The sequence below is a fragment of the Juglans microcarpa x Juglans regia genome, chromosome 2D (assembly GCF_004785595.1).
Source record: "Juglans microcarpa x Juglans regia isolate MS1-56 chromosome 2D, Jm3101_v1.0, whole genome shotgun sequence".
Taxonomy (NCBI): Eukaryota; Viridiplantae; Streptophyta; class Magnoliopsida; order Fagales; family Juglandaceae; genus Juglans; species Juglans microcarpa x Juglans regia.
Window position 1 is genome coordinate 27,416,136 of NC_054596.1, and position 13,994 is coordinate 27,430,129.

The following is a 13,994-nucleotide window of genomic DNA, read 5'->3' on the forward strand; positions in this document are numbered from 1 at the left end:
TAAACGCTACATTCATATTATAAATTTCATTTTAGCGTGATATGTTATATGATATTTTGAGTATTTGATTATTTGCTTACATGATATGTGAGATTCTTACTATTTTTAGCATATTGCATATAAATATCAATTTTCACATGAAACTTGCTACATAGGCACATGTAATGAACTACATTTTTTAAACATAGCATGAAAATAAATTTTGTCACGATCTCGAAGGTTAGGATGAATAATTATCTTAGTAGAACTTCTTTGTCCACTCTAGAGTGAGTAAAAATGGAGTGGTAACCTCTGGGTCGACGAAGAACAATCAAAGAACATCAATTGGGCCATCTTTAAAGGATTCCAGAGCATTGTCGTATGAATATGGTGCCTAATACTAGTGGATACCGCTATGAATGAATACTCTTGATATGGTTAATTCAGATGGCCTGTGTATATAAGTATGATGAAATGTTATGATATCAATGCATTGGGTTACGATGTCTACAGACAAAAATGTAGTATCAACATGAGTTGTGCTACGATCGCTGGCAGGTGGTCACCGTGCATATGGGAACAATGTTGCTACAATACGTTATGTTAATGATGTTAAGAATAAAAAAAATGTTAATTTTTTTTTAATGATGAAGTATGAAATGTTCTCTTTCAAAATGTCATGTTTTTTAAATGAAGAATTAAAAAAAATGTTATCTAAAAGAGAAAGTGCATTAAAGTTTTTTTGAAAAATGTTGAAAAATCTAGATGGGAGACAAATATGAATTTTTCTCCATAGCATGCATCTCATGTTTATTATTAATCATGCATATATTATTTCTGTGCAAGTTGGTTGTTTAAGATACTGATATTTCAAATAAATCTCATCCTTATGGACCTACTACAATCTCATCCGGAATAGTAGAAGTTGTGTCAAGATTAACATTCGACTAACAAGATGAACCATTGACGTTAGATGGTTGAGGAAGAGCTTGATTTGGAGAGGATGCTAGACTTGATTTTAACTTTCGTAGCAATGACTATATATTATATAAAAGATGCGAGAGTTAGTCTGATTATGTAGATTCTATCTCTCACATTATATTGAATTCAAGTGGACCTCTCTTAAATGAGGAAGTACCTATTTATGATTTATAAATCATTGGGATATTTAGATCCTTCTAGCATCAATTATTTTTATCACCTTTATTTCCGTTGCGATTATTGCTTACTACTAGTTGTACACTAGGATGCATTATATATTAATTGTCATGAACGAGAGTATATAACCATGTGTTGCATGTCCAGACACTCTAAAAATCAACTAAGCAAGTAGTATTCAATATCAAACTAAGAGATATTAGACAATAGTATATATTGAATTCATCTAATAATATTCTACTCTATATAATATCACATAGACCATATCGAAATACTATAAAATGAGTTACAATGCAGTGAATAGATGTTAATATTCATAGGAGAAAACTTACCATGATCGGGAAATATTACATAGATGTTTTTTAACTTCTAATAAAAAACCGACAATTAGTTAAAGCTTGGTGCTACTAATATGAGAATTGAGACATTGCAATATATAAAAGATAAATGGTATTTGCAGTATTAGGCTTCGTTTGAAATCTAAACTTATCTCAACTCATTATTACAACTTTTTCAAATCCCAACGTAAAATATAATAAACAATTCAACTTTTTCAAATTTCAAAATAATAATAATAATATTCTAACAATATTTTATCATCTCAACTCAACTTAGTTTAACATCCAAACGCAACCTTAGAGTGTGTAAGTCGCATGCACTTATTTTGAAAAAAATGGACAAACATGAGATAGATGAAAAAATTATTTTTTAACTATGGATCTTATTTTTTTCAAAAGAAGTGCGCGAAATTTACACTCTAATGTATATAGTACTACTCTATATAAAATTAGCTTTCAAGAAGCTTAATATCATTCATTTCAAATTTCTTGCGTTACAAATAATTTTCAAGATTCCATTTTAAGGTCATTAGAGAATAAAAAATATAAAAGAGTGATACATGAATTAATAAGATACATTGATAAATTTAAATTTTTCAGAAGTTGATACGTAAATGAACTAAGATTTTAAGAGGTGAAATCTAAGTAATCATTTATCAAATTTATGTATGTACTTATAGCTATTTTTTTAGTAATGTTATTTGAAATCCTTTACACCATAGACTATTTATGTGACATAATTTGATTTATAAGATTTATATTATAATATTTATATTTTAAATCAAATTAGACACATGAATAATGTGTCTAAAGACTTTTAAATAAATTTCTTTTTAATAAGAAAACATTGACTACAGCTAAGAAGGGACAGACGTGACAACATTAACGTGGCAAAGGATCTAAAATTAGTCTTTCTAGGGTATGTTTGGGTATTGAAATAATTTTAGATAATTTATGAATAATAATAAAAAAATATTAGATAATAATAAATAATAATAAAAAATAAATAGTAATAGAATCCACTGCCCAAACAAACTTGACCCGAACCAATTTTATCGGTTTGTTGTCTGATGGGTTCGCTGTTGCGGTTAAGCTTTCCTAACAGGACAGAAGCCTAATCATCCTAATAGCACAGAGGCCAAATTATTGATATCAGTCACAGGTACACTTTAGATTTGTTGTTATGGGACTCCATGGGCAGCCTCGACCCGATTCCTCTAGCTCCGGCGGCTTGCTCGCCAACTCTTAAAAAATGAAGCTTGCCACGCATACCGACACACATGTTGATTCTTCTCTTTTATTTTCATGGTTGCTCTAATTTTTTTGCTAACGCTCATTATTTTTCTGGCACACAGGAGGGCTCTCTCTATTGTTACTTTCCTGGAATCAGTGTTCCTTTGAGTTTTGATTTTTTCAAGAAATTTCTATGTGGATATGATAAGTGATATGACTTTCGTTGGCCTTTCTTATATTGACTGACATGGGATAAGCTTTTTTTATTTTTTATTTTTTTATTCCCATTAAAGATTTGGAGTTCTATGAGTATTTTTAGTTCAATTAATCTTCAAATTTCTGAATTTGATGGGTTTCTTTCTCTATATTTGAATAGAATTTATTGCAGTTTTAGTTGTTTAGCTCATAAGAAAATGAAGGAAAAAATGAATCTTGACGTTGAGTAAGAAAAATGAAATGGGTTCTTATCGTGGAGCATGGTCTTTGTTGTGGCTTTAGTTGAGAAAAGGAAGGAAAAAATGAATTCTAATTTTGAGTAAAGAAAAAGAAATGGGTTCCTGTTGTGGAGCATGGTGTTTGTTGTAGTTTTAGTTGTTTGGCTCATAAGAGAACGAAGGAAAAAAATGAATTCTGACATTAAGTTAAGAAAATGAAATGAATTCCTGTTGTGGAGCTTGGTTTCTGTTGTGGAAAATAATCAAGAAAGTGAATCGAGGGATTGATTATTGGAAACCTTATTGAAATGCTCCAAGAACGATGCGAACTTCTTGAAAACTCTTCTTGAGTTTTCAATTTCTGCTAGGATCTGTTCCAGTTTCACGTAAGGCTGCATGGCAGCCGTTGAAAACATTGGCCGACGGTTTGTGGATTTTGTCTCGGTGGTCCCTCAGCCTCTTCCTAAGTTGGCTGTGTCACACCATGCATCGAAAACCAAGGATGGAGAGCTCTTCTTTCAGTTCTCCAAGGAGGAGATATTTCGTTTGGCAAAACCTTTCAGGTTCTTGATAGTTTTGCAGTTCCTTCGCAATCGGCCATCTTTGGATGCTATTAGGACCTTCATTCGAAATCGATAGAGTCTGGAAGGTACTCCAGTCGTTTCAACCATGAGGCGTCCTAGACATGTTTTTGTACGAATGGCTTCGGATGAAGATTGCATGAAAGCACTGTCAAGGGAGGCTTGCGATATTGACAGAATCCCATATCATGCCTTCCACTGGACACCAGATTTTAAGGAGGAGGAAGAACCATCAATTGTTCCGGTCTGGATAGTATTACCAAGTTTGCCTCCTAACTTTTATCATAAATCTTTTCTTAAAATTTTGACAACTCCGATAGGTAGATTTATTAGGCGTGATAATCCTACACGTTGTGCAACTCGCACTGATGGTGCACGTATCTATGTGGAGATGGATGCTGCCATTGAGCCTATTTCTCATTTTTGGATTGGGACGCCGGGGTTGAGGTCTAGTCGTAAGCAAGATATTGTGTATGAAACATTGCTTGCATTCTATTCTAAATGTAAAATCCAGGGGCATAACGTGTGCACTTGTCGGGTTGGGAAAAAGAGACCTGAAAATAAATCTTGGGTTCGGCAACAAGAAACAGTTGTTGAAGACCAAGAACCGATTGTTGAAGAGCCGAAAGAACCTACTATAGAGGAACCTGGGGTGGAAGACCAAACAACGTTGGTTCAGGAGCCCAAGGATTTAACGTTACCTTCAGTTAATGTAGAAAAAGAAGATGTAGAAAATATTAATTCGGAGGTTAATCTGGTAATCGGGGCCTCCGCATCAGCTTTGTTGATTGAGGAGTTGGTAGTGGATAAAGAACATGGTGAGCTTGTTAATACGGAGGGTTCTGTAGAGGTGATGCAAAATAAGGTAATAATGGAAAAGGATGCCGTGATGCGGGAGGTAGAGGTGGCTACAGAAACGTTGGTTAAGGACGTATCTATTAATGATACGGAGGTGGATACAGAGTAAAGGGATGAGGACCAACTGAAAGAGGATGCATTCTGTTTGGAAGAAGGGTCATTGTCGGATCCGGAGCCTGATATACATGCTGAAGTTTTTCTGCAAGACAAGGAATATCATACGAAAACAAAGGAAGAAGCTGGGAAGAGGAAATATAACAAAAAAAATTCGAGAAAATTAGGAGTTCTAATCGGGTGATTACTCGAGCCACAAAATTTTCCTTATGATAGGTTCTATTTTGGTGTGGAATATCAGGGGACTCGGGACTTCTATGGGACGATTAAAAAGTTTGCGAAGTAAGTTGAAACTGAAGATGGTAGTTTTGTTGGAGCCTTTCCAGAATTTTGATAAAGCTCAATCTTACATGCAGGCTCTTCACTTCGATAATGTATTATCTAATGAAGAAGTTGGTGGGAAAATATGGGTCTTGTGGATGAATGATTTAACTGTGCAAATTATTCGGATGACATCACAGTTCTTGTCTTTAAATATAGTTGAGGGTCAGTTTCAGTTTTTGGCTAACTTTATCTATGCAAAGTGTAATATGATGGATGGGCGGGTTTTATGGGAGGACTTGAGGTGGAATAGTCTGAGTGAGGATCCTTGTTTGTTTGCTGGCGATTTTAACATTATTCGTACAGATTTGGAAAGGAGGGGTGGTAGATCAAGGCCAATAGCTGCTATGGATGATTTTAACCGATGGATTCATGAGGGTGGATTGATTGATTTAAGTTCACATGGTAGTAAATTCTCTTGGTGTAATGGTCAGTGTGGATTAGCTAGAGCTTGGGCTAAGCTGGATCGTGTTTTATTTGAATCTAATTTAATGTCTACTTTCCCTAATGCGACTTGTTCGTATTTACCGAGGACGACTTCGGATTATTGTCCCATGCTGATAGAATTTCTTAAGGATCCTTATTCCTATGGTCCTCCTCCATTTAGATTTCAGCAAATGTGGGTTGAGCATCCAGAATTTATAGATTTTGTAAAGTAGGTGTGGTCTATGCCGGTGGTTGGGACGGGGCTTGTTCAACTTGCTTGTAAGCTTAAAAAGGTTAAGGGGGCTCTTCGTGAATGGAATAAGCGGGTGTTTGGTAGGACCAATGCTCATATTGCATCTTTGGAAGTGAAGGTTGAGAGGCTTGAAGGGTGTCTGCAAAGAGAGAGGATATAGTTGCCGAGAGGGAGCTTGTGGTGGCCTCGGCTGAGTTGTCCTCTTGGAGACGTAGGGAAGATATCAGATTAGCTCAAATGGCTAAAATAAAATGGAACATGGAAGGTGATCGTAACTCTAAATTTTTTCATATGTGGTTAGCTAATAAAAGACGTAAAAGAATTCAAGGAATGAGAACTCCGGATGGGATTGAGTTCAATTCAACAGAAGAAATTCATAATGGTGCCGTTGAGTATTTTACGAATTCCTTAAAAATACTAATCAGTCAAGAGCACTTTCAGATTTATCATATTTGATCTCGTCGGTTATTGATGTAGAGGATTGTACATGCCTTTGTTGTATCCCTTCCTTGGATGAAGTCAAGGAGGCTCTCTCTTCGATTCCTATAAACAGTTCTCCTGGGCCAGATGGTTTTGGAGCAGGTTTTTTTAAAAGTTGTTGGGAGGTGATTAAGATGGATGTCTTGGCAGCTATCTCTAAATTTTTTTATCTCTAAAAAACTTCCAAGGTTTTATTCGGCTTCTTTTATTGTGCTTATTCCAAAGACAAATGTGCCAACGAGATTCGATAAATTTAGGTCGATAAGTCTTGGTTCGGTTTTCTATAAAATTTGTTCAAAAATTATAGTGAATCGTCTGGCAGGTTTTCTTCCCAAATTAATATCCCTTGAGCAAGGAGCTTTTATACCTGAGAGGAGTATATTTGAGAATATTAGTATTACTCAGGAAATGGTTCATTCCCTGAATAAGGTTTCTCATGGAGGTAATATTATGATTAAAGTTGACATGGATAAAGCATACGATCGAGTAGATTGGAATTTTTTGTTGGAGGTCCTTCGTTGTTTTGGATTTCCTCCTTCTTTTTGTGATTTAATTCGTGCTTGCATTTCGAATATTTGGTACTCTGTAATGCTTAATGGAACGATGAGAGGTTTTTTTCAAAGTGATCGTGGGTTACGTCAAGGGATCCATTATCGTCTTATCTATTTATTATTATTCAGGAAGTCCTTTCTCGTCTTTTGAAACAAAGTGTGGCGGCAAACAAGATTGGGCATTTCTCTCAACCTCGAGGTACTCCTCAGATTTCTCATCTTATGTACGCAGATGACATTGTATTTTTTTGAATGGGAGTAAGAAATCTGTTAGGAAACTTTTATTGGTATTTGAAAAGTATGAAGCATGGTCAGACCAGATGATTAATAAAGAAAAAACAGCCATATTTTTCTCTTCAAAACTTTCTGTTTCTCGTAAGAGAGCTCTAAAAAGGATGACAGGGTTCTCAGAAGGCTCTTTTCCCTTTAAATACCTGGGGGTTCCGATTGTATTGGGGCGTCTAAAGCATGTGCATTTGGAGGAGATGGTTAACAAGGTTTGGAACAAAATTAGTGGTTGGAAAATGAAGCTACTCTCATCAGGTGGCCGCTAATACTTCTTCGCTATGTGCTTTCTAGTATGGCTTTACATTTATTTGCTGTTTTGCAGGTTCCCCAATTTATTATTAAAGTTTTAAACCGTATGATGAGTACATTTTCCTGGGGTGAGGTAAATGGTAAAGCGAAAAAAAGTGGGTGGCATGGGATATTATTTGTAAGCCAGTAAAGGAATGGGGCCTAGGTTTACGCAAATTGGAGGATATGCAAAAAGCATTGCATATGCGGCTTGCATGGAATTTAATTCAGGGTAAATCCTTATGGGCAAATTTTTTTAAAGGAAAATATGTGGGTTCTTCGCCTTGGTCTCTCATTGATATGAAAAAATGATCGAGGTTTTAGAAAATGATAGTTAAGAGTATTCCTGATGTGCTAAATAATTCAAAGTGGAGAGTGAGGGAGGGGAATATTTTATTCTAGTATGATAAATGGAGGGATAGGGGTCCGTTATTTGAGGAATTCTAGATGGTGGGGAGTCCGCTGCTTAAAGTAAAGGAGTGTAAGTTGAATAATAGTTGGGATATGGACCTTTTGGTTTCGTTAGTGGGTCAGGATAATGTGAATGATATTATTGAGGCCTTGGCCGGTTGTAAGGAGGGGTCTGATGTGTTGATCTGGACTAAACAAGAGAGTGGTAATTTTTCTACTAAATTAGCTTGGGATTGTATCAGAATAAGAAGTTCCAATTTGGATTGGCATCCTTGGATGTGGCATAGGTTGTTGCCTCTAAAAATTTCGGTCTTTATGTGGAGAGCATGGAATATGGCTTTGAGTGTTGATGATAGTCTTTAGACGGATTGGGATCCCGATAGTTTCTCATTGTGATTTCTGTGAAGTAGGTAAGTATGATGATCAAAATCATGTTTTGTTTGGAGGAGGGTATGCATTTAACATATGGCGTTATTGTGGTAATATTTCTGGTCTACCTCTTGGTCGTACTTGGATGGAGACGGTGACGACATGGTTTAGACGTGCGTCAACCGACTCTCAAGTGGGGATTTTTGTGGGGTTACTTCCGTCGATTATTAGTTGGCATCTTTGGTGTAGAAGATGCACTGCCCGTATGGAGGGACGCACTCAATCTATTAATGTGGTTTGGCATACTATTAAAAATTGGATGGGCTCAATAAGTCAAAATATGAAAAAGGTTAAGAAATGTTCTACGTATGAATTGCAGATTTTATATGCTTTGCAAATTACGCCTAAAGTCCCCGTGAGGCAGTTTTTAAAGATTGTGGCTTGGCAAAAACCTGCTCAAGGGTGGTTTAAATTGAATACAGATGGTAGTAGTCTAGGAAACCCAGGATCTTCAGGGGTGGGTGGTATCATTAGAAATGATCAAGGCAACTTGGTTCATGCTTTTAATTCTTATATTGGTTTTGGTTCTAATGATAGAGTTGAGTTGTTAGCTTTGATGCAGGGTCTAAAAGCTTGTAAAAATCTAGGGATTAATTTTGTAGAAATGGAATTAGATTCTCAAGTGGTAATTTCCTGGTGGAATAGGTGGAGATGTGGAGCATGGTATTTGGAAGATTTTTGGGAGGATATACTTGTTATTATGGACTCGATGGTTTGCGTAGTTCGGCACGTTTATAGGGAAGGTAACAAAGTTGTTGACTGGTTGGCTCGGAGTGGGGCGGTTGGTCTAAATACGGAATGGACTATTATTGGAGACTTGCCTAAGATCCTTCGAGGATTAATTCGATTTGATAAACTTGGTTTACCATATTTGCATTGCTGTCAAAGTTAACCCTCATGTGTTGTTTGGTTGTTGTGTTGGTTTGGTAAGATTTTATTGTCTTTTTTTTTTTTTTGGTTGGGCTAACGTTTTTTTTGCAGGTTAGGATTTGTTTTTTTTTTTGTGTCATGTCCTTTTGTTTTTTTGGATAGCAAAAACTAGGCTGTTTTCATACTTGGTTTCGAAACTTTATATTGTATCTCCAAGTATTGGTCTGTAACTACGATTTTTCTCCGTCATAAGTGAGAGTTTATTAATAAAATTAGGACGGGATCACTCGTAGATAGGTGATTCTCGGCTCTTTATAAAAAAAAAGAAAAAAGATACTCTTTTAAAACAAATTAAAGTCCTAGCATATATCAAACGTGTGAATCCTTATGCAAGAGTTGGAAACCTTTCATCATTTGATGTATTATTTTCTATGCGGAGCCTTGCTAATCTCGATCTAGTTCTCTTAGATTGTGTTTGGATAATGAGATGATGTCAGATATTTTATGAATAGTAATAAAAAATAATAATAGAATATTAAATAATAGTAAAAAATAATTAAAAATAATAATAAAATAATAAATATTAGTAGAGTTCTTAAAAAGAGATCGGGTGGTTTGACCTGATTTTATTTTGATCGGTCCGGCCGAATCGATTTGGCTCCTTAAATAGCATTGGTTCCGGATCGGGTCGGACACAAACCCGAGACCGCGTCGCAGGCCTGGACCTAAAGTTCTAAACCCTAGTAAATAGAAAAAACCCTTGCCTACACAGCCCTGAATCAACCTCAACCTCCTCAATCTCTGCTCTCTTTCTGTTCCAAATGCCATTAACCACAACCACATCCACAGTAGAAGAATAAGGAGAAGAAAGCAAACACACTGTATCCACAGCAGAGGAATAAGGAGACGAAAGCAAACACACTGTGAGCGAGAGAAAACAGTGAAAAGCAATGGGAATACCGGCGTTCTACAGATGGCTGGTGGAAAGGTACCCTCGCGCGGCGGTGAGCGTCATCGAAGACGAACTGCCCCTTTTGGATACAACCGGCCCTAACCCTAACGGCTACGAATTCGACAACCTCTACCTCGACATGAACGGCATCGTCCATCCCTGCTTTCACCCCGAGGGCCTGCCTCCTCCCAAGAGCTACGACGACGTCTTCCGTGCCGTCTTCAACTACATTGACCGCATCTTCTCCATTGTGCGGCCCCGCAAACTTCTCTTCCTCGCAATCGGTTAGTCAGTGCCACTTTTTTCGTGTTTTTTCCTGGATTGACATGGCAGCTACGTATCTTCTCCATTGTGCGGCGTGGGTTCTTATCCGTCTATGAATATTTTTGGGTATTATCATTTTCTATAGATTAGAACGGAGTTTCTTTCCTTGGAAAACATACAAAAATTAATTGCCCCGAAGCACAAGCTTTTGTATGACATTCGACGTTGTTAGTTTTAGGCTGTTATCTTCTCCTTTCAAAACCTATTGTAATCGGCGTCCACATCATTTTACGAGGGAACCGGGAGTTGAAAGTGAATGAGTAGGTTGTCTTCTCCATAGATTTTGACGACGAAAAGTTGTTGTTTCTGTTATTTTTTCCATTCGTTTTCAAAACTGCAATTGGTATTGTAATGCTTATAGACATTCATTGTTATGCAGATGGTGTTGCACCCCGAGCTAAAATGAATCAACAACGGTCAAGGCGATTTCGTGCTGCCAAGGATGCAGCAGATGAAGTGAGTCTGGTGAGATTTAAAAACTTTATGCATATTAGTATAATACTTACTATTGGTTTTGTTTGCGTACCCGCTCTCAGGCCTCTTGGAGAGAGAGCAAAATCGAATCAGAAGGAGAAAAGTCAGCTTCTTTAGAGCAGTCTAAGAAGCTGGACTCAAATGTAATCACCCCGGAACTGAATTCATGGCATTGTTGTCATCATCTCTCCATTATTATATACGGCTGAGGATGAACAGAGATGCTGGGTGGCAAGGAATCAAGGTAATGGGGAAGTGTTTAAGCATGGCCTTTTTCTGTCCTCTCTATCTGACCTAACATCTGAGTTCACGAGTATTTTAGGTCATTCTTTCTGATGCCAATGTACCTGGCGAGGGAGAGCATAAGATAATGTCTTACATTCGCTTACAAAGAAATCTTCCAGGATATGATCCAAACACTCGGCATTGTCTGTACGGATTGGTAAATGCCATTTTGTAAATGTTGACATGCGAGTTTTAATGCAGATAGTGAGCAGTGTTGTAATATGCAACTGACCTTGTGTGTTTTCTTAGGATGCTGATCTTATCATGCTCGCACTGGCCACCCATGAAATCCATTTCTCCATTTTGAGAGAGGTTTGTTTATTCAGGGATATGTATTGGACATTTTTGTTCAGACTCTACTCACCATTTGCAGTAAACTGAATATTCATAAATACTAGCACCATGGTCTATGCCATGTCTTTCACTTTTATTATGTAGGATGTCCGTGGAGCAGGCCCAAACGATAAAACTGTGAAGTGTGCAAAGGATTCTTTACTGGTGAGTCAGCAAGGAGAAAGGGAATATCCTAAGCAAATGGAAGTGGTTGACGAGAATGTAGAAGATTATGTCTCAAGGCAGAAATTTCAGGTTTTTAATTTTTATGCTTATATTTATTTTTGTTATTCCATTTTGTTCTTCTGTCGTTTCCCTTGTACCAACATCTTATACTTGTTTGTTGATTGAATGATCATCAATCTTCCCTACTTTAGCTTGACATTTTTTTGATAAAGAAATACGTCACGATGAAAATTTGAGCAACATGGTGCCAATTGGGTGGAAAATTTAGGTGTTTCCAAAGTTTGACACTTGGGGTTACAGGAGGAAACCAGTTTTCTTTACATTTGGAAATACAAAAGGGATGCAAGATGACCTCGCTTAAATTGTTGTTGAGAAATTTCTTTATGATGCCCTAATACATGACTGGAAGATGATCGGTTGGTTTTGGCGGTGGATAGTTACTTTTGTTTCGCTTTAGTGCTGAGTTTGTGACATGTTATAGTTAAACATTTTTTTTTCCTATTGTTGACTTCTGTTACAGTTTCTCAACATCTGGGTTCTTAGGGAGTATTTGGCAATTGACATGAAAGTCAAAGGCTTCAAAAAGAAGGCAAAACTAGAGTGCCTGGTTGATGATTTTGTCTTCATGTGCCTTTTCATTGGAAATGACTTTCTACCCCACATTCCTTCGCTGGAAATATCAGAGGTTGAACAGTTGCAATTCTCTCTCATTAATTAATTGTTGGATGTACTGGTTTGTTTCTTTAGTTATTTCCTTTTATGCTAGGCATTTTTGTCCCGGTCAGGAGTTGACTTTTTATGGTTCTTATTGATAGATTTTTTTAATGAATGCATGTCACATTATAAGTCATCTTTTTTATTTTCTTTCAAGGATTTACTATTGTCGGATGCAATTGGAAGTTATTTTGTTTATTTTGTTTTTCCTGCTCATTGCCTAGGGTTCTCTCATTCACGGTAACTCCATAAGGATTAAAGCAGGGGATTACATGAATTCATGAGGGGTTGTTTTAATTGATCATTGTGCTTTGCACTTGTTTTTTGTTTCTTCAACTTTTTCGGTCGTCTTTTGATAAGTCTGTTTGACAGTAACGGCCAAAGTGAAACACATGTATATTTAAAATTTATTGGGGTAATTTTAAGAGTAATTTTCAATATTATGACATTTGAAATTCACCTTTGTAGGTTTTCGATTGCAATAAAAATTACTTCTCATACTCGTAAAAAAAAAATTATACTTCTTGTGCTACTTCATACTCTTACTTTTGTTTTTAAATAGAACCTAGCAAGTGTAGTTATAGTTGTTGATGGTTATCTGGTGCTTATTTTTTTCACAGGGGGCTATTGATTTGCTCATGATGGTTTACAAAAAGGAATTTGTTAAAATGGGCGGCTACCTAACTAATTCTTCTAAGGTGAATAACTTGAGTTTGTGATCATCGTAATCATCATCACCATCATATTTATATTCTTTTTATTGTCTCCTTTGTGTTACTTCTTGTATTCAATAACTCCAAACATTACTTATATAAAAAAAAAAAACTCCAAACATGTTCGAGTGTAAGTATTGATTACCTCTCTCTTTTATTTATCTCCTTGAATGTTTAATTAAGGGTAAATTCATGCATTGGTTCTTGGGGTTTTACCATATTTCGAACTTGTCTGTAGGGTATTTTTTTGAGAAAAGTATTTGTGGTATACATTGCAATTCAAAGTGGTCTATGTCCGATGCCTGTTAACTCTATGAGGGAAAATGTTAAGGTGAACTTGGCCAAATCAAAAGTCGTATTAGTGGGGAATGATTCTAATGTGGAGAGTATGGCGTCCATCTTGGGTTGTAAGATATCTTAGCTGCCCAGGAAATATCTTGGCCTCCCGTTGGGCGCTACTTTCAAATCGAAAGCTATTTGGGATGATGTGGGATGATGTTCTAGAAAAAATTGATGTGAAATTAGCTAGTTGGTAGAAGACGTATCTATCCAAAGCAGGTAGGGTGACCTTAATAAAAAACACTCTTTCCAATTTGCCAACTTATTTCCTGTCATTATTTCCCCTTCTCGCCAAGGTGGTCCATCGCATGAAGAAACTACAACGCGATTTCTTATGGGGGATAAATGACGAGTTCAAATTCCACTTGATGAAATGGGCCACAATTTGATCTCCCATCGAAGAAAGAGGTTTGGGAATCCGGAACTTGAAATCTTTCAACAAAGCTTTGCTTGGCAAGTGGTTATAGAGATATTATTATGAATGGCCTTGTGGAGAATCGTCATCTCATTGAAGCATGGGGAATCATGGGGAGGGTGGTGTTCTAATGAGGTGAGTGGGCCTTATGGAGTGGGGCTATGGAAGCATATAAGAAGAGGTTGGGACACATTTGCAACGAATACTCGCTTTATTGTGGGTAATGAATTGAAGATCAATTTTTGGC

At 36.6% G+C, this 13,994-nt stretch overlaps 2 protein-coding genes across 2 annotated transcripts in view; both read left to right on the top strand.

The window, feature by feature from the left end:
- Positions 1-4,994: 4,994 nt before the first annotated feature.
- LOC121249412 lies at positions 4,995-5,675 on the top strand. Its single transcript, XM_041148121.1, has one exon. It carries the CDS (start codon positions 4,995-4,997, stop codon positions 5,673-5,675), a length of 681 nt encoding a protein of 226 aa, XP_041004055.1.
- Positions 5,676-9,772: 4,097 nt separating this feature from the next.
- Positions 9,773-13,994, top strand: part of LOC121249176 (5'-3' exoribonuclease 4-like) — a 39,345-nt gene continuing 35,123 nt past the window's right edge. Inside the window, 9 exon segments of the mRNA XM_041147883.1 lie at positions 9,773-10,248; positions 10,668-10,744; positions 10,825-10,909; positions 10,912-11,006; positions 11,085-11,204; positions 11,297-11,359; positions 11,486-11,635; positions 12,087-12,251; positions 12,901-12,978. Of these exon segments, the coding sequence (XP_041003817.1) occupies positions 9,963-10,248; positions 10,668-10,744; positions 10,825-10,909; positions 10,912-11,006; positions 11,085-11,204; positions 11,297-11,359; positions 11,486-11,635; positions 12,087-12,251; positions 12,901-12,978 (1,119 nt within the window). The 5' untranslated portion in view covers positions 9,773-9,962.

What these genes read in the sequence shown, in the direction of transcription:
- LOC121249412 (XM_041148121.1), top strand. Translation starts at nt 4,995, where the DNA reads ATGGTAGTTTTGTTGGAGCCTTTCCAGAATTTTGATAAAGCTCAATCT.